The sequence below is a fragment of the Manihot esculenta genome, chromosome 16, assembly GCF_001659605.2.
Source record: "Manihot esculenta cultivar AM560-2 chromosome 16, M.esculenta_v8, whole genome shotgun sequence".
Lineage (NCBI taxonomy): Eukaryota > Viridiplantae > Streptophyta > Magnoliopsida > Malpighiales > Euphorbiaceae > Manihot > Manihot esculenta.
In genome coordinates, this window is record NC_035176.2 from 1,074,936 (window position 1) to 1,100,095 (window position 25,160).

Genomic DNA, 25,160 nt, shown 5'->3' on the forward strand with positions numbered 1-25,160 from the left:
CCTGATTCATGTGAGTGGCTTAAAAGCCTTCGGATAAAAAGCTGTCGTCATGGATCAGGCTTCAAACCGGAGTAGTGAAATCCAGCGGTCATCAGTTATAATTAGATATGAGATGAATTTAAATTTAAAAAAATAATATCTATAACGAATTATATATAAGTTATTTATTATTCAAAATTATTTATATAAATAATTAATTTAATATAAAAAATATTTTTTTAGTAATACTTATACTTTTTTATATATTTTTAAAATTTAAATTTAAATATTTTTTTAGAAATATTAATTTTTTAAATAAAAATTATTAATAAAATATATTTTTTATATAAATTATTAATTAAAATATATAAAATTAAATAATTTTAAATTTTATTTGAATAATAATAATCAAGTTTAAATAATTTAAAATATTTTTTAATTAAATTCAAAGCGAATTTGAGTATGGCTAATATGAGTCTCGACATTACTAATATAAATTAAATTTAAATTTGAATTCAAATAGATTAATTTTTATAGATAAACTAGCCGTTTACTTTCCTAAGAGTGCACAACAACTCAGAGAATTTTTTTCTGTTTATATTGGGTTCTACAATATCAAATTCTAATGTCATAGCCTCATAGGCCCAATTTAGGAGAAAATCCTTAAGGAAATCCATGTACAAGCTCTGTTGCCATGCTCAAGCCCAACCACTCTATCTCCAATAACCCCATTAATCCTTGGCAGCCCCCAGCCCCCTACCACCTCGAGGGTGCTTGTGTGAAGAACTGAAGATGAGTTCCTTGAGTTTAGCTTCAATCTTCGCTGGTGGTTGCCGCAGTTTTGGTGCGCCAGTTACCGCTCTGCGCACTTTAGCATCCACCCATACTTATTTGTTTAATAAGCATCAGAACAACAATTCTTTAGCTTGGTTTTCCTTGAGTTCACGTAAGGGAACGTTCAGCTATGCCTCCTCGGGAGCAGAGGTTACTTGCACAACTACCAGTTCTTCTGCTAATGGGTAGTTAAAATTTCATGTTTCTATTGCGTACATTTTATTGGGTATTTGTCTTGAAAGCCTTTGTTGATATGACTATAGAGAAATTGAAAGAGAAATGAAGTTATGAATTTTATCTGGATTGCTAATTCTTTGAGCATTGAGTTCTATATGAGTTTATATTCTTTCTTTTTCTCCTTTTCTGTCAATTCTGGTGGATTCCATATGTTGATTCTTAGTTTTGTTTCAGCTACCTAGATTATGATCGATTGCTTCCATGTCCCTCACACAATAGACCACCAAGAGTCGAACACTTGGTCGTTTTAGAGGAGGGGCCTGTACTAGACTATATCTGCAAAGCTCTGAATCTTCCTCATTTGTAAGTATTGCTTTGTTGTCTTCTAACTTGCTCTGATTGCTGGTGTGACATACAATTCTCAATGTTGCACTATTTATGCAATTATTAATCAGGATAGAGTGATACATAGGAATTTTCACTTTGAAGGTTTGTTGCAGACCTCATTCATTTTGGGGCTGTACATTATGCCCTTGTGTGTCCACAGCCACCTCCAACAGCAACTCCAGAGCAGGTTAGCTTATTTAAAAAATTCACAGCACCTTCAGTACTGAAGAAGAGAGCTTCCATCAAAGGAAAAACGGTTCGAGAAGCACAAAAAACTTTTCGGATTACTCATGTTGATCAGTTTCTTGAAGCTGGATCATATTTGCGTGTTCATGTACACCCAAAGCGCTTCCCAAGGTAAAATATAGCTGGGTGGATGTTTACTATTACTGTAAGCATGGCAGTTGACATTTGAATTTGGTTCAGGTGCTATGAAATTGATTGGAAATCAAGGATTATAGCTGTGACAGAATCCTATGTTGTTTTGGATAAACCTGCTGGTACATCAGTATGTAATTGATCCATTATTTTCTTAATATTGTTTATCTGGCTTCCTGTCAACGTCAAAATTTAATTGATCTACGCTACCAACCAAACCCATTAAAGTAAACACAGACCTTAATTTTATCAACCAGCTTCTGGGTCCGAAACAGAAAACACGATTGCAGAAAAATTTACCTGATTGTCAACCATAGTAGGAGTTGGGACATTATTTTCCTATGTAATTAAAGTAAACTTAAGGTCTTAGATTTATTAAGTAGATTCTGGTGGCAAATAGGACTAAATACCATAGGCTAGATCTTTAAAGATCTTTATCCCAAAATCAAAAGAGAGCTTCTATCTTTATCCTAAAGGAGCTGATAATGTTCTATGTTAGAGAATATTGGTTAGAAAACTTTGGAGCTGTTGTAGGTGCACGTGCACCTCTTTCTAATTTGGACACCCTTACAGTGTTGCCTCACTAAATATGTATATTCATGAGCCTTAGTGTCATGTGTCATTGTGCCATCACAATAATCATTAATCAATCGATTGCTCTGAAGATTTGTAAATTTCAACTTCACTCAGGTGGGAGGAACCACAGATAATATAGAAGAAAGTTGTGCAACCTTTGCCACTCGTGCCTTGGGATTACCAACTCCTTTGAAGACTACCCATCAGATAGATAATTGCACAGAGGGCTGGTATCTATTCTTGTAAAATCTTGTCATTATTGTTTTATTTGTCTTTTTGATATAGAGATTGTACTGAACTATGGACTTTACTTGATTTGCAGTGTTGTGCTGGCTAGGACAAAGGAGTACTGCTCAGTTTTCCATGGAAAAATCAGAGTATGTTGATGATACTTTATCTTGTTTACGTTTCATTTAGTTAGTCTTACTTGTGGGGAGACCATATTCAAGCAGTTAGGACCCAGGGTTGAGTACATTTGTGGATACCAACTTGATAGAGTAATGTGCTATACAAATGTTGATAATTTGATTTAGCTTAACCTAAATTAGTACATTGTCTAGATTTAAGTTCATCTCAAGTCCTTCAATTATTTTTTTCCTCCTCATCAGGAGAAAAAGGTGAAGAAGCTTTATCTTGCTCTTGCTGCTTCACCTGTGCCAGTTGGAGTAATTACCCACTACATGCGTCCCGTTAATATTGCCCCCAGAATTGTTTCAGAAGGTAATGATCTCTATCAAGCATTGCATTGATCATAGAGAATCGGTCTGGACTTTTGAATAGTGTGATAGGTATTAAAATGGGAAGTTGCATTATCTCAGTAGTTTTTTTTTTTCCTGAATGATTTGATGTGACGTTCACTCAATTGATGTGACCAAATACTGTACCTTATCCAAATAACCTCTTCCCCCTTTTATCCCTCCTATTTGTTATTAAATGTTATTATCAATTTATATGGTGAGGTCTTTGTGATTGAAACTAGAGGACAGTTTCATCGTAGGCTTTCTTGTGGCTTCTCAATTTCCCAAGTAAACAACTTCAGCCAGTTATCCTTTTGTAATGATATTAGTGCACTGTCATGCAATATGGTGCAATTACATTTGTTTAGGAAAAAAATTCCAGCTGTTTTCATCTCAAGTTTAAAACTGTTATTGTATGCAGAATTTATAAAAGGATGGAACTTGTGTCAACTTGAGGTCTTGGAATGCAAAAAGGTTCCTTGGCCAGATGCCATAACGGAAGAGACATATTCTGTTGAAGATTGTGGGTGGCCCTCAAAAGATTATGCATACGAGTGCAAGATCAATCTTTTGACTGGTCGAACACATCAGGTTATTTACCCATCCATCCCTTGTGGTAAATTTATGCTGTTTTTCTTCTTTGTTACTAATTGTTCTGAATACTGTGTTTGCAAATCAAGGTTTTTCATTATTCAATTCTGATTATTTCATGTCATACAATCTGTTAAAGAGCCTAAAGGTTGAAACCCTCAAGTTGTTCTTCTTTTTGTTATCATGGAACTGAAAACTGCTTTTGCTTTAGAAGAATGTAATAAGATCTAAGAACAGACAATTTCATAGGATGTGTAAAATTTCTGCTCAAAATTACAGTATATACAATCAAATATGAAGGGTTGCAATTTCATTAACATTTTTTTTTGTTGACCATGCCAATGGATAACTCAAATATTTTTTTGGTTGGGGAAACTGATAACTGTTGGTGGGTTGCATTTTGTCCAGTTGCTAAAAGGGCCTCCTTTTATTACTGATATGCAATTGCATTGGCTTATTGGCTTGGCTGTCACACATTCTGTTTGAAGTGACAAATGAGATGGGAAAATAAGGGACGGTCTCCAACCTATTTTTTCCAACCACAGGGGTCTTATGGTAATTAACTAGTTGTAACATATATTGCAGATTCGAGCTCAACTGGCAGCCTGTGGTGCACCATTAGTGGGCGACTCAATGTACATGCCAGCAGCAATTGCAGAAATTGCAAGTCCTGGAGTTAATCCATTTGGAAAATTCCAAAAGCAATGCACAAGTGAGGAGGATCAATCATTAGCCACTGCTGAATGGGTTTTACAGCACGGAAAGGAACCAAGTGTTGCTATTGGTCTTCAGGCCTGTCAAATTTCATGGGATGATGGCAAGCACATTTACAATGCTGGATCTCCATGGTGGAGAAGGCTTACCTAGAATAGTTATTGACGGATTAGTATGAATTAACAAGTGAAGAATTTTCTTACAGCTGATGCATTTGGGTCATAGCGGTCAATCATATGACTGCTGAATTAACTCAATCAAGTCATATCCAAAGGTAATTCTTTTTCCATGCCCTGTTCATGAAAAGAAGGGATTTGATGATAAGGCTTGGATTCAACTTGGAAGGACGATGAATTGAGAGGCTCATGATATTTTTTGTAAAAGAAAGCTGAGCCAACTGCAGTTTTGAAGAGAATATAAAACTTGGTTGTGTTTCATGTACCTTAGCTTAGCAACTAAGAGGCAGCTACTGATCTGCCCATAAGATATCAGTATGATCAACAGCTACCTTTATGATAATTCTGTCTCGGTTCATCTCATTAATTTTCGTTCTTTTTTATTATTTTTTGTTAGGCAAAACGCCTTTTCAACTCCTGTAAATCTTTGGAACTTAAAAACAGTAAATTTAAGCCAAATAATTATTAAATCTTGAGCAATTTAGTTCAGAATTAATCAGCGTGTAATCAGACGTTAATCACATGATCATCAGATCTTGAAAGGTGTTTGTTTCAATTAATGCATTACTTCTGCGTTTGGTTCTCTTTGATCTCAATGAAGAAACTCTACTGTTTTTTCAATTCTTTTTTATTTCAACTTTTTCACTCCTTCAGCAGATTTCTCATAAAGATTTTGATTTATACCCCTTCTTCCAGTCCTCTCCACATGAATTGATGATGATGATGATGGTCTTTGACATACTAATTCTATATAATTAGAACTTGTGGGGTAAATATATTTATAATTTTTTTTTATATATTTTTAATTTTATTTCTATATAAAATAATAATTAATGTATATGTAATAAATAGAATTTATTATTTTTAAATCTCTATTAATATATGATTTTTTAATTTTTTATTACTTTCTAAAATAATAATTACAATTTTTATTATATTTATCGTAATAAATACAATTTATAATTCTTTTAATTACTATTAATATATAAACTTTTAGTTTTTTACTACCTTCTAATATAATAAATATAATTTTTATTATATTTATTGTAATTACTTTTTAATATATTATATTATTAATATTGTAATAAAAATTTTTTATATTTTTATTATTAAAAAATTTTATTATATTTTTTATTTTAAAAATAAATAAAATATTAAAAATATATTTATAAAAATTGAATAAATACCATATAAAAAGATACATTATAATAATAATTCGATAATAAAAGAGCACATAAAAAGTTCGTACTGTCTCAAAGTATTATTATTTATTTATTTGGTAATTTTATAAAATTATAAATTAATATAATTTAATTACAAATTTTCTGTATGATATGAAAAATTACATAGAATAAATATATATAATCAATTAAAAAAATATTTACTGTAATAAAAATATAAAATAATTAAAGAATTAATAGTACTAATGGTATAAAATATTATCAAACTAAAATTTTATTTAATTAAAATAATTATAAAAAATTAATAAATATAAATAATTAAAGTATAATTATTATTCTAAAAAATTACTATAAAATTATAAATATAAATATAAATAATTTGGAGTTTAATTATATACAAATAATTAATTATTTACCATCATCGTAAATTTTATTTTTTAAAAAATAAAATTTTTTTAATAAAATTTATTATTATATATTAATAATATATGATAATAATATTAAAATATTTAATTTTTTTTATTGTAATTGAATTTAATGGTATATGAATTTATACTTAATTACTATTTTGAATTTAAAATTTTAGACGAAATGTTTTGCTTCTCGTAAATTTATACGAAAAGAAATATTGTTTTATAAAATAATATTATACGATAATAATAAATTTATACGAAAAGAAATATTATTTTATTAGATAATAATATAAAAAATTTTAATATTCGCACGTGTGCATGTAAATGATTAATTTTGGGGTAAATTTAGTTTCTTGAAATATTGGGTATTGGATTGCAGGTTTATTAGAGGAAATAGGAAATGCATTTGTTTAATCTATTCATTAACAGGCCTACAGGGGAGTTAACTTTTAGTTTGAAAATACCTTTTTAAATTCTAAAGGGTGTAAATGGATAAACAAAAACTTGAAAAGAATTTAAGTGAATATTTAACTAATTTATATGCAAAACACACGCTGTTTTGTTGGATTGAAGGATATGCTGGTCTCAGTTTTGTTTTGGTCCGATTTTAATTAAATTTAATAAACAATTCTTTTGAAAAAGATCGGTTTTGGCCTGGAGGACGATCAATCTTAATCACGTTCAAGGTCAGTGTTTAATCAATTCAGGTTTGACCATGCTTTTGATTCTGAACTCGACTCTGGCCATGTTACGTATATATATCAGAAAAAAGCAAGCAATGCTTTATAGATTGATATCAGACAAAGTTATTTACTTCACTCACATACATAATTTTTTCTTGCATTCTGTGTTCAAACCTTTAAGGAAAGGTCAACTTATCTGAAACATGTTACTACTTTTCATGAGTATGTAGTTGTCCTAGCCTTATGGTTGGAAATATAATCTTTGTACCAAGTTGCTGATTGTTTCTGGGTTCTCCTGAGAGTCGAATAATCAACATGGTAAAGCCCAAACCTTATTGTATATCCATCTATCCACTCGAAGTTGTCGAGCAACGACCAGGCAAAGTATCCTCGTACATCGGCTCCTTTCCTGACCATTTTTTCAAATACATTATAAAATTACTAAGTTAGCCTCTTCAGACAGAGCTTCCAAGGAGAATATGATACTACCTTACTGCCATTGCCAGAGCTTCCAAGTAGCTGCTCATGTACGCCGCTCTGTCGACGTCCTGGAGTAAAGATTTGGTAGTGGTATTGCAATTTTCTTTCTCACCAAATCCTGCAAGAACACCAGAGTCATGCAGTTCAAAAACAGAGCCAAATAAGAAAAGGGTATATATTTTGTAGCATTTCAGACACTCGCCATTTTCTGTAATGAACATTGGTGTGTTGTTGTATCTTTCTTTTACATATGTCACCATTTTTTCCATTCCTTCAGGATAAGCATGTAGCCAATCAACTGAGGTCTGCAGAAGTACAAGACTTAAGTTATTCATAGAAAAGGAGAAGGTAAATTGTGTGGTGAAGATAAGCTGAGTTTGCATACACGTTCTCCAATGAAGACGCCGTCTTTCTGGGCAGTCCACCAAGCAAAACCTTCTGTCTTTGTAGCTCCTTGACCTTGATCGCAGGAAGAAAATATGCAATCCTTTATGTAGAAACTGCTGTAATGGTTTATCCCAATGAAGTCTAGTCCACTCTTCAGCTTCTCCTGTTCATAGTTTGAAAATGCAGGCAAGTCATCTCCTAGAATTTCATGCATTTCTGTTGGATACTTTCCATGTATAATCGGGTCTAGGAACCTGAAACATTGTTGATATCATCAAAAGCTGTGTCTAAACATGTATAGCAGTTCCACAAACTATCCAGTACACAGATCTAGGGGCATACAGTCACACAATCACCATATAAGAGAAAGAATAAAAACATGAGATTAACATGGTTCAACCATAAGGTTTACATCCATGAGCAAGCAAGCTACAATCTTTTTAGAACTCTCAAACTCTAAGCCCGGTGTACTTTTTGAAAATCTCACAATATTGCCATAGTAAGTAGAAAATACAATATCTAGACCCTGTCAACCATGGCCCTCCACTTCGACCACGGACCTCACAAAATATTATTTTGAGTCACAGCGAGAGACTTTTTGGATGGAATCGCAATTTGGCTTATGAAAACTATAGATACCATCCTTGCATATTTATATGACAAAGAAGCTTACCAGTTCAAATAGAAAGCTTGGGCTCTCTCGACTGCTAGTTTGTCTTCCAAGGAACTGCTGATAGGTTCAAGCCACATTGCATTCATAGCAATTCCTATGCTTCCACCTTGTTCTTTCTGAAAATTATCAAGTGTAAGATTTCCAACTGATGACTTGCAGAATTAAACTCTGTTAATTATATGCATGTTGTTACCTGCTGGGATATTCACTCAAAGTACCTGGTACTTAGCTCTATAAACATTAACAGCAGCTGCATGTGATAGTATCATGTTATGGGCAGCAATAAAAGGCTCTCTCCCTGAATCTCCATTGCTACAGTTCCCAAATGAGCCGGAGCAACGCGATGGTGGGAATAGCCCTGTCCTATAGCCAAAAATTGCTGCAACATTGGGCTCATTGAAGGTGGACCAGTATTTAACTCTGTCACCAAAGGATCTAAAACATACATCTGCATAATATTTGAAGTCCTCCCTAAACAGTTGAAATACATATCAGCCAAGCTCAAGAGGCAGGTGCCTAACAGGAAAATTCTTGCACGCGCTCGGGTGTACAAGTTGATTTGTACACTTGTTGGCAGATGTATCAGGACCTTTTTCCACAATAAACTTGGTCTTCATGTTGTTCTAATCTTTAGCTAATTTTTAGCAAGATATTTTGTTTTTATTTTTCTGTTAAGCGTAGTGGCAGTAGTGGTCGGTTAAGTGTAGTGGCAGTAGTGGTCTGTTAAGCGAGGTGGCAATAGTGGTCTGTTAAGCGAAGTGGCAGTAGTGGTCACTATTTTTTAGCTTTTCTGTTTTTGCTGTAACTATAAATATTTCCAGCTTTGCAATTCAATAATATAACTTTTCCAATTCTAAAATACAACAGTGGTATCAAAGCCCTCTTATCTTAAGGGATCTGTGAGAGACTTGTGAGTTTTTTTACTGAGTGTTTTTAAAAAAATAATTCTGCTGCTGTAAGACTTCTTTAATGGAAGGTGAAAGTTCTTTTTCGATAGCGGCTCCACCTGTGTTTGATGGAGAAGACTATCAAGTTTGGGCAGTAAGAATGGAAGCATATTTGGATGCGTGTGATTTGTGGGAAGCTGTAGAGGAGGATTACGAGGTACCTCCCTTGCCAGGCAATCCAACCATGGCTCAGATCAAAGTTCACAAGGAGAGAAAGCAGAAAAAATCCAGAGCAAAAAACTGCTTGTTTGCTGCAGTTTCTTCTACCATTTTCAGTAAGATTATGTCCCTTGGCTCAGCTAAAGCTATTTGGGATTTTCTCAAGGATGAGTATAAGGGAGATGAACGAATCAAAGGAATGAAAGTTCTGAACCTGGTTCGAGAGTTTGAGATGCAGCATATGAAGGAATCAGAAATAGTAAAGGCGTATGTTGACAGGCTGTCTGGCATTGCAAATAAGGTAAGGATACTTGGTGCAGAACTTACCGATAACAGAATAGTTCAAAAAATTCTTGTATCCTTGCCTGAAAGATATGAGGCGACCATTGCTTCATTGGAAAATACTAAAGATCTTACTAAAATCAGCTTGGCAGAGTTAGTAAGTTCACTGCAGGCACAAGAACAGAGGAGAATGATGCGACAAGAAGGATCTACTGAAGGAGCTTTGCAAGCCAAATGGCAGCAAAATTCTGGAGACAAAAACAAAAAGTGGAAAGGAAAGAAAGGAGCAGCAGGAGGTTCAGAAAAGGCAGCTGCCGGGGAAAACTCCAACACGAACAAAGGAGGAAAATATTCTCCTTGTCAACACTGTGGCAGGAAAAATCATCCTCATTACAAGTGTTGGAGAAAGCCTGACATGAGGTGTAGAAGATGTAACAAACTTGGCCATGCAGAGATAATTTGCAAAGAGAAGGAGTCTCAACAGCAAGGTGATGCACAAGTTGTAACTCAACAAGAGCCAGAACAACTCTTTGTTGCTTCATGTTTTGTGTCAAAAACATCAAGCAAAAATTGGCTTGTTGATAGTGGTTGTACAAACCACATGACCAATTGTGAGGAGCTGTTCAGAGAGCTTGACAAATCAGCAAGCTCAAGGGTCAAAATTGGGAATGGAGAATTCATCACAGCTGAAGGAGAGGGGACGGTTGCCATTGAAAGCCCTACAGGTATAAAAATAATTTCTGAAGTTTTGTATGTTCCTGAAATTGACCAGAATTTGCTAAGTGTGGGACAATTACTGGAGAAAGGGTTCAAACTTTTGTTTGAAGATAGTATGTGTCTGATTTTCGATCCAAGTGGTCAAGAACTTTTCAGAATCAAGATGAGGCAGAGAAGTTTTTCTTTGAATCCTTTGGAGGAGGAGCAAATGGCATTTTCGTGTCAGCTCACTGTTTCAGATACTTGGCATAAACGATTGGGGCACTTTCATCATCAAGCCTTGCTGTTCATGCAGCGAAATGATTTTGTTCGAGGTATGCCGAATCTGGAGAAACATTTTACAAGCTGTAAGACGTGTATGCTTGGGAAGCAAATCATATTTCCTTTCAGAACATCTACATGGAGAGCTACCAAGAGGTTACAGCTAATCCATACTGATTTATGTGGCCCACAATCAACTCCTTCGCTGAATGGCAGCAGGTATTACATAGTGTTTATTGATGATTTAACAAGAATGTGTTGGATATACTTCATGAAGTTTAAATCGGAGGTTGCTGGGATTTTCATGAAATTTAAAAATTGGATTGAAAATCAAAGCAGTTGCAGGATTCAGGTCATTAGATCAGATAATGGCACTGAATACACTTCAGAGAAATTCAATTTATTTTGCGAAGAAGCTGGAATTGAGCACCAGCTTACGGTCCCTTATTCTCTACAACAAAACGGAGTCAGTGAGAGAAAGAACAGAACTATTATGGAGATGGCTCGGTGTTTGTTACATGAGAAGAATCTTCAAAAAAAATTCTGGGCAGAAGCAGCAAATACTGCTATTTTCTTGCTGAATAGGCTGCCTACAAGAGCAGTGGGAAAGAAGACTCCATATGAAGCTTGGCATGGTGTCAAACCAGATTTGACTAATCTTAAAATTTTTGGTTCTCTTTGTTTTTCGCATGTTCCACAGGTTAAAAGAGACAAACTAGATGAGAAAGCTGAACAAGGAATTTTTGTTGGCTATAGTTCAGTTTCTAAAGCCTACAGGATTTTTCAACCTCACACAGGGAAGGTTGTAACAAGCAGAGATGTTCAGTTTCTTGAACATGAACAGTGGGACTGGAATGAGAACTCTCCAACTGAAGAGCAGATTGCACCTCTTGTTCCTGATGAATCAATTGATGATGTTCCTGTAAGAGGAACGAGAACACTTTCAAATGTTTATCAAAGATGCAACGTTGCTGTTTTTGAACCAGCAAGTTATGAGGAAGCAAAAACCGACAAAAATTGGGTGAAAGCAATGGAGGAGGAGCTGGCTATGATTGAAAAAAATCAAACTTGGGTGCTAGTCGAAAGACCTCAAGATAGAAAGGTGATTGGGGTGAAATGGGTATTCAGGACAAAATTAAATCCTGATGGCTCATTGAACAAGCATAAAGCGAGGCTAGTGGTGAAGGGCTATGCACAAATTTGGGGAGTAGACTTCTCTGAAACATTTGCTCCAGTCGCAAGGTTGGACACAATCAGAATTTTGTTGGCGCTAGCGGCACAACAAGGTTGGAAACTTTTCCAGCTTGACGTGAAATCGGCTTTTTTGAATGGTACATTGCAGGAAGAAATTTTTGTTGAACAGCCAGAAGGTTTCACTGTGCCGGGACATGAGGAGAAGGTTTGCTTGTTAAAGAAAGCTCTTTACGGGCTAAAACAAGCTCCACGAGCTTGGTACAGCAGAATAGATGATTATTTGCTGTATTTGGGCTTTAAAAAAAGTTTGAGTGAATCAACTTTGTATGTTAAAAAAGCTGGATCTGAAATTGTAATCATCTCTCTCTATGTAGATGATTTACTTGTTACAGGTAACTCTGTTGTGAAGATTCAAGAATTCAAGCAGGAGATGATGAAGGTCTTTGATATGACAGATCTTGGAGAGATGAATTACTTTCTCGGAATGGAAGTAAAACAAGCCCAGAACGAAGTTTTTATATGTCAACAGAAATACTTGAAGGAAATTATGAAGCGTTTCAGAATGGATGAGTGCAAAAGTGTGAATACTCCGATGAATCAAAAAGAGAAGTTGAAGAAAGAAGATGGAGCTGAACGTGTTGATGAAGGGGTATATAGAAGCTTGATCGGATGTTTAATGTATCTTACAGCAACAAGACCTGACATCTTGTATCCTGTAAGTGTCCTATCAAGGTTTCTAAATTGTGCCAGCAAAATACACATGATGGCAGCTAAACGTGTGGTTAGATATCTCAAAGGAACTCAAAGTTATGGCGTAAAATTCAGCAAAAGTCAGAATTTTAAGCTTCATGGATTTTCTGACAGTGATTGGGCAGGGTCCTTTGATGATATGAAAAGCACCTCTGGTTACTGTTTTACCTTTGGATCAGGGTGTTTTTCGTGGTGTTCCAAGAAACAAGAGATTGTGGCACAATCAACAGCAGAAGCTGAGTTTGTAGCAGCAACGGCTGCGGCTAATCAAGCACTGTGGCTTAGGAAGATTATGGTAGATTTGCAGCTGAAAGAAGTTGACAGCACTGTGATTTTTGTAGATAATCAGGCTGCCATAGCTATATCTCAAAATCCAGTGTTTCATGGGAGAACCAAGCATTTTAATATTAAGTTTTATTACTTAAGAGAGGTCCAGAAGAATGGTGAAGTGATGTTGGTGCACTGCAACACAGAAAGTCAGATTGCAGATATATTTACGAAGGCACTTCATGTTAACAGATTTGAGCTTCTTAGGGAGAAGCTGGGAGTTTGCAGTTCCTGATCCAGGAGGAGAATGTTGGCAGATGTATCAGGACCTTTTTCCACAATAAACTTGGTCTTCATGTTGTTCTAATCTTTAGCTAATTTTTAGCAAGATATTTTGTTTTTATTTTTCTGTTAAGCGTAGTGGCAGTAGTGGTCGGTTAAGTGTAGTGGCAGTAGTGGTCTGTTAAGCGAGGTGGCAATAGTGGTCTGTTAAGCGAAGTGGCAGTAGTGGTCACTATTTTTTAGCTTTTCTGTTTTTGCTGTAACTATAAATATTTCCAGCTTTGCAATTCAATAATATAACTTTTCCAATTCTAAAATACAACAACACTCAACCAATAAAAAGTTAAAATTTTAGATTAATATATGAGTCCCACCATATTTTTTATAAGATTTGTTTTAATTTTTCCATTACGTGTCAGAATTACATTGGACAGATGTATACACTCAGTGCGTGTAAGAATTTTCCTAACTAACAATAATAAAGAAGAACAGCTACTTACTGTATTTCAGGACTTAGCCAAGCTCCATATCTGTCTTCAAGCTCCTGAGGAATGTCATAGTGAGTCAATGACACAAAGGGTTGGATTCCTGAAACCAGAACAAATGAATATTATTGTGCAAACATGATATGATCTATTACTATATGTAGGATAGCTAGTAATTATGCAACAATGACTCTGATGATAAATTGATTTGTTTATTTCACCTTCTGTGCTTACTTTCAGATTCTGATCACACTGTAACAATCAATCTATTCTATACACTGTGATTATTAACTCAGGAAATTGAATTTCACCTTTATGCAGAAGGGCATTAATGATTTTGTCATAATGATTGATGCCGGCCTGGTTCACATTTCCGAATCTTCCCTCTGGCTCAAGAAAAGATGATAGTTGGAGATTAACAGTGATTTGATCAGATTAGTAAAATACTTTCCAATGAAGAAACTATAAACTCACTGGGTAGGATTCTTGCCCATGATATGGAGAAACGATAGCTATTGACTCCAATATATTCCATGAGATCAATATCTTCCTGTTTTCTCATTTCATTGCAGATCAAAATTGGTCAGTTTCCTTTATAGTGCAATGAGTTCATACTTCTCCATTTCAGAAACAGATTATCAAACAGTGCCTTTCAAATATCATCTACATTTCTCAGAACATTATCACATCCCCTTTTCTTGAAAACTAGCACACTTGATTCCATATGCCGTAATGGTGTCTCTTCCTAAATATACCCATTTGCATAACATTCATCAAAAATAACTTTTTTTTTTTTACTTGTGGCCTGAATTTGGATATGGGTTTTCTGGATCAAATTGTGATTTGACCCAAAAAATTAATATTTTATGAGGTTTATAGTGGCAGCTGAGGACTGTGTGTCTGTTAGAACAAAATTGCAAACATATAATTCTCTTCTCGATTTGGTGACTCGGACATAATCGGTTCAGTTTTATGGATCCCTCCATTTTCTGTCAGTAACAATCAAAAGCAGAAAAGGAACTGTACTCTATCAGAAACAATAAAAATAAATAAATAAATAAAGTATTAATTTGGAGAAGAGAACTATGATACTAAAATATACAAGTGGGGCTCATAATTTTCTAATTAGAATTATGGCTTAGGAATATGGGTTGCGTTCACAATAAGCTGTCTACTTTATGCTGCAGATGATTTGATATGTCACCAAAGGTTCCAAGTGATTGCATACTTTATTCATACAGTGATCACATTATGCATCATGCATCCATGAAATGCTATGTGCTGCAATTGGCAAACAATTCAATGGAGTTACAGTTTTATAGATATCTATTTTCAGATTGGTTGTATGCAAATTCATAAACTGGGAAAAATGGAAGGAAAATTAAAGCAGCTTCAGCTTATAAAAAATGGTTAACAAGTGAAATGAGCACCAGATATTTGTGATAATGATCCACTGCAATGTCCCCATTAGTTCCATCTAAGATATTACCTGCCAAATATCCATTCAAGAAGAAGAAAGAGATCAGATCAGGATGGATAATGGAGAGAAGAAAAAGCAATTAAAAGTGAAGAATATAAGCAATCTAACCAGGCTTGTGAGTGAAAGTGTCCCAATTGTTAAGGCCTTTACCATCACTCAAGTATGCTCCTTCAAACTGATCAAAGATGAAATAATGCAAATGGGATATTGAAAAATTTTATTTCACTCTGTAGAAAAACAAATTCAGGCAACAACATAATACCTGGTAAGAAGAAGATGCTGTTCCAAAGAGAAAGCTGCTTGAAAATGGAGAGGAATCAGAACTTCCCTTTAGAGAGATGGAATTGCATGGTACCATAAGAACTGAGAACCATATTTCAAACAGTAGGAAGGCATAATAAAAGATCCAATACTCCATAACAACTGACAAATAGAAGAAAAATATCTATGAGAGAGAGAGAGTTTGGCTCAAAAGAAAAAACTTGCAAAATTTATACAAGAAATATAACCCTCTTGATGTCTTCACCTGCTACGTGTCTGCCAAAAGTTACTTGTCTGAATGTGATTCAGGCAAGTAGCATCAGCCTAGCCACAAGAATCTTGCTACCTAACCATCTGATATTAACACTTTGTGATGTTAACGAAGAAGAAAAATATGAAATTAGGAAAAAAATGGTTAAAAATCAGAAACAGGACATGAGATGATTGATAAATTGACTATTTACCTGAAATGAAAAGCAATCAAAGTTTTATAGAAATGAAATGTGGGGTTTCATTACTGTTTTGGCTAATATTTAGTCAAACTTGATTTTTCTTTTGCCATGTTCTATTACCAGGACAGTAAAATCAATGGAAGGAAAATTTTATGGAGAAACTCACAACATTGACAACTTCTTGGCTACATGGTAAAAAAAGAAAAGTACAACCATCTTGAATTCCTCCCCCACTTTCTTTACAAAGGTCTAAAGTTAAATTGACTGATGATGGAAAAGTTTAATTTTCCCTGTCTCCACAGGGATTGGTAATAATATCTTTCTCTCTCAATTCTATCTTTTTCTCTCCTTGTTCTGTTTCTTGCTTCCGTCACTTTCTATTGTTTTCTCATTTAGCAAGTTGATCTTGGACTGAATTTAATTAGAATCGCCTAAGTGCTGATGCGGTGATACTCGCTTCCCCAATCATGTAGTAAATTAATCAACTTTGTGGGAAGCTATTAAAAACTAGAACGTTTTGTAGGAAGATTTCAAGAACTGGGAAAAGGTTTGTTGTTTTCTGGAAACCACCAATTCTTTAATAAACGGTATGCATGGCTATCTCTAGGTAAACTGAGGTCTTCTGGAAAGTGGGAAGTTCTTAAGAACAGTAAACCAGTCATTGTTTCTGATAATATCAGTTGTAATAATTTGGCCATTGTAGTTGAATTAGAATCAGACAAACTTTGTAATGATCGCAGCTGATGTTTCTGAATAATCAGAGCACTAAGAAAGCGTTGGGATACCATTTATCTGATCAAGAAAACTGTTTAATTTAGAGAAATGGAACTTAAAGGAGGCTCAGGAGGTGATCTCTATTCTTGAAAGAAATTTGGACAAATTTCCAGGATTTGCAGGTACAAGTTCATCACATTTCATAACAGCATTTGCAGGTACAGGCCCATCCCATTCACTGCCACATGTTCATGAGATATTTGCTCTTCATTGATGTCACTGTCTTGCTTCTTTCAGCAATGCCTGTTAGGCACGCTTGAATGATTATTGGAAAATTAATTTTCTGGTAAAAATATATTGTTGATCATTGGAGTAAAAGGATTTCCTTTATTTTTACCTTTTCTAGGCTCAATTTACACTGGCAGTATCTAGAACATTGAAATTCCAACTTTTTGCAACTTTTTAAGGGCGTCTCTAAGGCTAAGGCTCTCGAGTTCAAACCCCAATTATACAAAATAACGAAATGTAAATAGTCGATGAAATAATATCAGTCAAGAAATTGCTTGCTTTATAATAGTTGTGAAACAAAACATTTTCTTTATTGACAATCCAGGCAATATACAAGAGAAAGGAACTGGAACCTACTTCGTGGCTGGCATTTATAAGATTACTCTGAAGATTAACAAAGATCTTGAAAAAGAAACTGTTGTTGACTATCTTAGCAAGGTTGATTCTCTTAGATAGTCTAAAGGCCATCATCAGAGATCATTAATGAAAGCCAAACTCAGCATCTTCATTCTAACTCTTCCATTATCTAATGTTTACATCAAAATTTTGGGATTCTTGATCCTTCATTGCTTGGCCTGCTCAAATGTGCATCAGAATAATGTTAGACATGTTCAAACAATTTATCTTTCTGAAACAAAGTGCAGTAATTTTACTACTGTGAAAGAAAGGGACAGCCAAACCAAAGTCGCATGCCAATCATACTTGGATTACAGTTTCCAAAAACTTTTAATAATAACCATTATGGTCTCATAGTGTAATAAAATCTATTCAACAACCATGGAGAACCAAGTTCTGCATTCACTTATCCTCTGTTTGGCATGATTCATTTCGTGAAAATAGAATTTAATCGAATTCTAGCAAAATCATGTGAAAATTTTGTAAGTTAAAAAGAAAATTGATGAATTGAATTCTTGTGAAATCTTTGATTTTAAACAAGGAGGTTAATTAGTCCCTGAGGACTTTAAGTAACTAGGAAAAAGAATGAGAATTCAACTATTTTACCCCTCCGAAGTGAAGGGTTTGGTTCGACCTTTCCCCTTGCTATTTAGTGTCCCCAAAAGAAGAATGAAAGGTTATTGTAAGATTTTTGTCTTCATACAAACAAGTGGCATAAGAAAAGCAAATTTGAGCAGGAACCTTTAAAGCTTTTGGTCCCCCACCAAGAAACAACCACCCTTCTGATTCTGACTGTCAAAATTAATATGCATAGTGATGAGAATATACCTGTGAATACAGGAATGTGCCAAGGATAGCGATGGCAGCTCCAAGGGCATTGACAGGTTGGACAGGAGTGTGGAAGATGATGATGGAGGAGACTATGACGGATATACGTTTCATTGTGTTTCCAATGCTAAATGTCAATGGAGAGATTTGATCAAGAGACATGTAAGAAACTTGATTATAAAGGTGATAGAAAATACTCTGCGCGGCCACCCACCTGCCAATTTGAAGCAACATAAATTTTTCTTAACAAGATATCAACAATGAAATAAAGTTATTATTTTGGACTCAATCAAAACCACAAAAAAAATATAAAAACCATCACAAACATCAAAAGTGGACGAAAATGAAAGATCTTCAAAGTTGAATGATTTATTAAACTCATTATAGAAATGCAATCACCAAATGTATAATATGCAAAGCATTGAGGCAATTGTAAAGCTCATGAAAGTGGGATATAGTAATTACCAAACAAAATTGGGTCCAATTTGAGCAAGAGCATTTTGCCAGCCAGCAGCCCACATTTGAGGACCCTCCATGGCAATTGCAAAAGGTGTAAGGATCAACAGAGACAAAATAGATAAACAAGCATAGTAGTTCATCCCACTAACAGAGTTCCCCTTCATCCCCTTCTTTGAGAATATGTTCCGAAACACGAATGCCAAATTCGAGATCATAGCTCCCATAAAACCTGAGAAACAAAGCAACACAATTTAGATATAAACACTAAAATCCACTAGAAAATAATAAGTCTATCAATTATATTAAGCATAATTTACAACAGAAGCAAGTTTTCTTACCAGTCATGTTGAAGTTGAGCTCAGTGACAGCTGCTAGAGCACAGCCACCAATGATTGGCGCAAGTGATAGGTAAACTGGCACAGGGAATGTTTCCCCCAATAGAAACCTGGACACCAGAACACTGAAAGCAGGCTCGCCACTCTTGATGATGTGGGTGAATGAGACTGCAACTTTAGACATACTCACAGTTGCAGCCACATGCCCAATTGTATGAGCTACAGCAACCTAAACAAAGAAATCCAAAGAGAAAAATTGCTCAAATCAGAACTCCACAAAAACCCAAATCCCCTGTTTTCCTTTCAAGGTTTTACTACAAATTTCATGCTCAGTTCTGCACTTCTATGAATAAATTAATAGCTTTTAAAATACTTACAGGAAACAGGGTCTTCCAAAACTCGAAATCAGTTTTTGGGGCATCAGCAACCCTCGTTGCCCAAGATATCATCATCATGAGAGACCCACAAGCAAGCGAGAGCGTAGAAGTGAGCCAAGGATACGGGAAAGCATTCAAAACCTTCTTGTTATAAATATTGAACACCACATTCAAAGCCCACCAAGTGGCGAAATATATCCCAATCTTGATCTTCTGTGCCGCCTGCTCGTCCGGAAGCTCTATGTTAATGTCCATTGGCCGTGACCCATCAGCTTCATAAGCATTGCAAACCATCACTGGCTTCTTCAGTAGGGGTTTTGCAGAGAAAGATAAATTCTCAACTGAAGAAATGTGAAGCGGCTTCTCTGAAGTCAATGAAGAGACAAAGTTATGGCCTTTCTGTGAATTCTGAATAATGGGAAGCGGAGAGAATTGAGGTTTAAGAGCTGAACGATTTCTGGGTAGAAAATCAGAAGAAGTGAAAGTGGAATGCGAGTGATTTAGTGAAGAGATCATGGTGTTCATGTGCTAGTAGAGTACAGGCTTACAGCTACAAACAAAAGAATGTGTTAACGTTACTGGTATCAAAAGAAGCACACAGATAAAGAATACTTGAAAGCGAATTTCTTGAAACTCTGTTTGTTTCCAGTGAAAATATGAGAATGTAGGGGAAATATATATAGGAGAAAAAACCAGAATTGTGAAGAAGTGAAGACAGGAGAGGGGCTGTTGGGATTGGAGATGAAAGGAAGCTGTATGCTAGTGGAGAGAGGTTGGAGGTGAGGGTGTTTATGTAGGAAGAGGCCATGACTCTCAGTCTGTGAAGCAATGATACAATTTAGAAATTGCATACATCACAATAAGTCAATAAGAAATGAATTTAACAAAATTTTATTTTGAGTAATAATATTTCATTTATTTGGATTTTTATGAGAAATCAAAGGCAAATTTTATTTTTCCAAAATTCTGTTCATTGAACCGAGCTTCATAAAATATTTCCACATTTTAAAAATTTCTGAATCTCTAAATACAGCCGTCCAAGAAGAATTTGAAAGTTTCAAACGGTTTAAATTTCTGAATAGTATTTTATTTAGTCAGCATGGCCAACTTTCACAAATTGATTGATGTAATTGTTGAATGGGAGGATATTTCCATCCCCTTTCTCATGTATTTCCAACCGTCCATTTTTCCTGGAAATAAATTCCAATTGAGCTTTTGTAATTTTCGCTAACAAATAAATAAGTTTAATTTTTCTTTTTCAATTATACCTCATTTGCGCAAGGTTAAATAAATTCTAATTTAATATAATTTTTTAATAATAAAATTTTATTTCTATTACTATTTCTGTGTATTTTTTTAAAATTTTATATTGATTAAAATACTAATTTTTTTTAATATTTTAATTTATAAAAATAATATTTTATTATTAAATCAAAACTTATTTAACTCTTAAATTTTTTTTAAAAAAATGTGGCCTCAAAATTGACTGTTTTGATATCATTTAAAAAAAAAAACAATTTAATTAAAATTTTAATAATTTAAAATTTTTAAATAGAATATTTGCTATGTGATTCTTATATTGTTAATTAAAATATATAAACGATTTAAATAATAATAATATATGTATAAATTCCAAAAATACATGCTTAATTTTTTTTTCTATCAATCATAAATTAATATATATATTTTTGAAATGATATTTATCAATTAATTCTTTATTATTAAAATATTTTAAAAACTTTTATAATATTTAATAAATAAAATTAAATAGTATATTTTTTAAAATATCAATAATTTAATTAGTAAATTTTTTTATAAAATAAAAATTAAATAATAATAATAAAGAAGGGTTTAAATTCTATCAAAAGTTTTAATTAATATTGTTTGGTTAAAATGAAATAAAATAAAAAATAAAATAAAAAACTAAAAATTTTATTGAAATTTATGTGTAAAGTGCATAGTCAATTTCTAATAAGTAAGAGAAGGTATTTATAATAAAAAATAAAATTTTAATATATAAAATTATGAAAATATTTAAAATATTTAAAAAAATAATTAAAATATAAAATTGATCTCATAAATGATAAAATTTTCATATTAAACTTTGTGGTCAGGCCAATAATTTTTTTCACACTTTAAAAAGTTGTATATCTCGAAATTTTCTTTTCGAACAGCTATTATGAGTCTCTATAGGACATCAGATTTAAAAATTAAATCTAATTAAAGTTTGCCGTGAATTTTAAAATTAATTATTATATGTAAAATAATATATTTTATTAAAAAATAATTTAATAATAAAATAATATATTTCAAAAGGGAGAGAAAAATAAATATTTAGTTAGAAAATCTTTAAATTCATTATTATAGAGAAACCAACTTAAATAATTGCATTATAATTAAAATAAAACAAATACCAGTCATCATCCATTTCCAAAACTAATACAGGAATAAATATGATGCGAATAAAGACCTTATGGCTGGCTAAGATGGATGTTGCACTAAAAACATAGGCCTTGTAAAATCTGCACCGCTAATTGCTTGCAACAACTCCAAGGAGAGGAAATATATATATATATTGAATCAATTGATTAAAATTAGCAGCAAATACCTGAGTGAAAGAGACTACACACTTGTAAAATCATGTCCAACTTGGTCATTATTGTATTGGGTTGATGTTGATTTCAATTGCTTCTCTTTCTCTTGGACGGATGAAAATTTTTCATGCAAATTTTATAAAATTTCTGTATTGATTTTTGTTTACATATAGCTGACCTGCTTTTATATTTCCTGTTTTAATTTCATTACAATAATATATTAAAATTAATAATACAAAATTTTACAAAAATATTAATTTTAATATTATATTAATTAATATATAATAATAATATTAATAATTATTATTATTAATACATAAAAAATATATCAATAAATAAAAATTATAAATTTTAATTAAAAATTAGTTTTAGCTACAATATTTATTGTTGTTAATTAATAAAAAATTATCCTTGGCCATAATAAATATTATAGTTAAAAATTACTTTCTACTAATGTTTATTATTTTTATTTGTTAATTAATATTTTTTTTTAAAATGGAGAACCAGATAAGTAAATCTTGACATCTCTCAAATTTATTCAAATGCATTTTATCACCAGATTAAATCTATGAATACATCATTTGTTAATTAATATAATAATAAAATTAATGTAGCTGAATTTTTTTTAATTTTAATATTTATGGCACTGTATTAATTTTTTAAAAAAAGTAGAGAGAATTATTATAAAATTTTTAGATTATTATGGAATTCACCGACTAATTCATATTTTAAAATAAATCAATTAAAATGTTATTGTATTTTTAAAATTAATCTGTTCAATCATATATCAAAAACTTCATTGGTAAAATTGTTTTACTCATAGTCAAAGGAATTAAATAATAAGAATGTTTAAGATTATAAAAATTGAACAGGAACTAAATAACTTTAAATATTTTAGATAATTAACGAATTTTAAAAAAATTAAAGAGTTTAATTTTATAAAATATAGTAATGAAATCGAGATGAATTAATAAAATTTTAGAAATGTAAGGACCTAATAATAATTCTATTAACATTTGAAAAAAATTACTATTAAATTTTTATATTATAAAAAAATTATTAATTAATTTTTATTTTTAAAAAATATATAAAAATATTTTTAATATTTTAAAAGTCTATTAATTAATTTTTTTTATTAATTTTAACCATTAAATATTTTTAAAAAATTTAAAATATCAAAAATTAATCAATACATTTTTTAAAAAATATTAAAAATATTTTAATATATTTTTAAAGAGTAATTTTTGTAACTAAAAATTAAATTTTGGTTAAAATTTATAAAAGCAGCACATTGCATTTCTCTCTTTTACTCTCTTTGAAGAATCTGATGCCATCCACGGAGAACTTAAACAATTGCAACCAGTTGTAGAGGTTGATCATGCAGTTGAAGTGCAGAAGGTACGTACTGTGGTGCTTCCATTTCTATATAAATGACTAATTCGATAGAGGCCATGAGAGAATGAGAAAGAGATCTATTGAAAATGGGTTGAAGGAGAGAGGCCCAAGAGAAAGATCTTTATCACAATATCACAATCAAAAATAAAATTTATTAAAAAGTAATTGATGGTTAAGGTCTAAAATAAAAAGGAAAAGACTTGAGAAAACAAATTAATGGCTCAAAGAAATACAAGACCCACCCCGGTCTGAACCCACCTTTCTAGAATCCTAATCCACCAACTTAATTAGCAGATAGAACTAGAAGAAACCTCCCGCCGCTACCTGTTCTTCACCGGTCATCAGAGAGCAAAGCACAAGGACCATCAGCCACCATTTGAGAAACACAACTTCTCTATGTTCAGCACTCAAAAAAATAAACAGCACATGCAAATACAACAGATCACTCCAACAAACAACCCAGCTGACCCAGAGTCGAAGGTTGTTCCACCATGGAAGTCTCACCAAATACACACAAATATTAAAAACAAACTGAAGAATAGAGGCACCTTATAGCCAAACCACTAGAGAACTGGATCGATTGAGCCAAAGAAAACGGAGAAGCCGCTAGATTCCATAACTGCAAGAGCCAAAGCTAAAGAGGATCGAAAACGTACGGCTAAAAGAAGTAACCAGAAGGACCACAACCAAGAAGGGGGTTGGTGGACAGAGCTCCCTACACCCATAAATGCTTAAGGGTCACCAAGAGTTGCCCACCAGCGAAAAAGGAGACCCCCTTAATGATCAACTCCCCTCCAACAGAAACTGGTAGGTATCGTCAAATCTTCAATATGCAACTCACCTGCAAAACTAAAGAGACAATAAAAGTGTCGCCGGAAAAAAAATTTTCAGATCATTGTACGTTTCAATGTGAAAATTGCTTACAAATAAATATATAGTTGTGGTTGATATTTGCATTTAATAGATTGTTGAAAATATTACTCCAATGTACAATGGAGTTGTACTTTTTTGTAATAACATGTTGCCACATTATTGCACCAAGGGCAGATTGGTGAGGTGGTGTCTGGGGAGTTGAAAGTGCTCTTTATGACTTTTGGACAAGGAATGGGTTTTATTTTTAAAAATTTTATTATTTAGTTTTTCAATTTTATTACTAATTATAATTTAATCCTTTTCTCCCTATTCTCTCTCCCTCCCTAATATTTTTAAAGGGAAATTTTATTATTAGGTTTTCAATTTTATTACTAATAATGCAGAGCTAATGGAAGAAATGGCTATTTGTGTGAGATGAGATAGAATCATTTTGAATTACTTGTGAACCATAATATTTGAAGGTCCGATTCTGATTTAATAATTTTATCTGATGCAATATTGTTTGATTGAAAAAATATTACTATTACTTTTAACATTAAAAGAATAATAAATTACATTTTAATTCTTTAATTTTAATATAAGTAGCGGATCGATCTTTATATTTTTAAAATCAAATACTTAAATTTTTCTATAATTAGTTTATTTAAATTAGAGCTCTCTCTATAAATTTTTACCACGTGAAAATATTTTTATTATACTTTTTAAATTGATAAACTATATTGGATGCTTGAGTTTTAGTATAATTAATAGATCGATTTTTATATTTTTAAAATTATACACTAAAATCTATCTATAATCAATTCATCCTTATTTATTATAATTTAAATATTTTGATCCTTCATTTTTTATTTGAAAAAACACTTAAATCTCCATTAACTTTTATATATAATATTTCATTTAATTAATATTTAACTTTTTTTGTTATTCAATTTTTATTTATTAAAATACTTCAATATCTATAATTTCAAAACTTTTAAAAAATACTTACAATTTCACAT

At 32.6% G+C, this 25,160-nt stretch overlaps 3 protein-coding genes across 5 annotated transcripts; 1 reads left to right on the plus strand and 2 right to left on the minus strand.

The window, feature by feature from the left end:
• Positions 1–686: 686 nt before the first annotated feature.
• On the plus strand, positions 687–5,083 carry LOC110603742 (RNA pseudouridine synthase 6, chloroplastic). Of its 2 annotated transcripts, XM_021741630.2 has the most exons (10): positions 687–998; positions 1,225–1,353; positions 1,480–1,734; positions 1,804–1,885; positions 2,446–2,561; positions 2,654–2,708; positions 2,940–3,051; positions 3,490–3,659; positions 4,068–4,166; positions 4,245–4,378. In XM_021741630.2, exons 1-9 carry the CDS (start codon positions 772–774, stop codon positions 4,143–4,145), a joined length of 1,224 nt encoding a protein of 407 aa, XP_021597322.1. In that variant the 5' UTR covers positions 687–771; the 3' UTR covers positions 4,146–4,166; positions 4,245–4,378. The 2 variants fall into 2 exon arrangements, with proteins under 2 accessions (XP_021597322.1, XP_021597321.1); XM_021741629.2 differs by lacking the exon at positions 4,068–4,166 and having other exon boundaries at positions 691–998; positions 4,245–5,083.
• Positions 5,084–6,902: 1,819 nt separating this feature from the next.
• LOC110603741 (beta-glucosidase 45) lies at positions 6,903–15,882 on the minus strand. 2 transcript variants are annotated; one of them, XM_021741627.2, is made up of 13 exons: positions 15,717–15,882; positions 15,453–15,613; positions 15,299–15,365; positions 15,141–15,199; positions 14,185–14,260; positions 14,022–14,096; positions 13,726–13,813; positions 8,585–8,837; positions 8,367–8,482; positions 7,692–7,947; positions 7,509–7,611; positions 7,316–7,424; positions 6,903–7,235 (listed from the first exon to the last, which is right to left on the minus strand). In XM_021741627.2, the coding sequence occupies exons 2-13, from the start codon at positions 15,606–15,608 to the stop codon at positions 7,043–7,045; spliced, it is 1,551 nt and encodes a 516-aa protein (XP_021597319.1). In that variant the 5' UTR covers positions 15,609–15,613; positions 15,717–15,882; the 3' UTR covers positions 6,903–7,042. The 2 variants fall into 2 exon arrangements, with proteins under 2 accessions (XP_021597319.1, XP_021597320.1); XM_021741628.2 differs by having other exon boundaries at positions 15,700–15,882.
• A 1,280-nt stretch (positions 15,883–17,162) lies between these two features.
• LOC110604224 (glucose-6-phosphate/phosphate translocator 2, chloroplastic) lies at positions 17,163–20,130 on the minus strand. The gene is made up of 5 exons (XM_021742369.1): positions 19,301–20,130; positions 18,927–19,152; positions 18,595–18,817; positions 18,130–18,343; positions 17,163–17,480 (listed from the first exon to the last, which is right to left on the minus strand). The coding sequence occupies exons 1-5, from the start codon at positions 19,823–19,825 to the stop codon at positions 17,469–17,471; spliced, it is 1,200 nt and encodes a 399-aa protein (XP_021598061.1). The 5' UTR covers positions 19,826–20,130; the 3' UTR covers positions 17,163–17,468.
• Positions 20,131–25,160: the final 5,030 nt, after the last annotated feature.

Coding starts and splice junctions, on each gene's coding strand:
- LOC110604224 (XM_021742369.1), bottom strand. CDS start 19,825: ATGAACACCATGATCTCTTCACTAAATCACTCGCATTCCACTTTCACT. Junction 19,153..19,300: donor TTTGGAAGACCCTGTTTCCT/GTAAGTATTTTA, acceptor TTCTTTGTTTAG/GTTGCTGTAGCTCATACAAT. Junction 18,344..18,594: donor ATTGGACCCAATTTTGTTTG/GTAATTACTATA, acceptor TCAAATTGGCAG/GTGGGTGGCCGCGCAGAGTA.
- LOC110603742 (XM_021741629.2), top strand. CDS start 772: ATGAGTTCCTTGAGTTTAGCTTCAATCTTCGCTGGTGGTTGCCGCAGT. Junction 999..1,224: donor ACCAGTTCTTCTGCTAATGG/GTAGTTAAAATT, acceptor GTTTTGTTTCAG/CTACCTAGATTATGATCGAT. Junction 3,052..3,489: donor CCCCAGAATTGTTTCAGAAG/GTAATGATCTCT, acceptor TATTGTATGCAG/AATTTATAAAAGGATGGAAC.
- LOC110603741 (XM_021741627.2), bottom strand. CDS start 15,608: ATGGAGTATTGGATCTTTTATTATGCCTTCCTACTGTTTGAAATATGG. Junction 15,366..15,452: donor CAGCATCTTCTTCTTACCAG/GTATTATGTTGT, acceptor ATCTTTGATCAG/TTTGAAGGAGCATACTTGAG. Junction 7,948..8,366: donor CAAGCTTTCTATTTGAACTG/GTAAGCTTCTTT, acceptor ACAATGTTTCAG/GTTCCTAGACCCGATTATAC.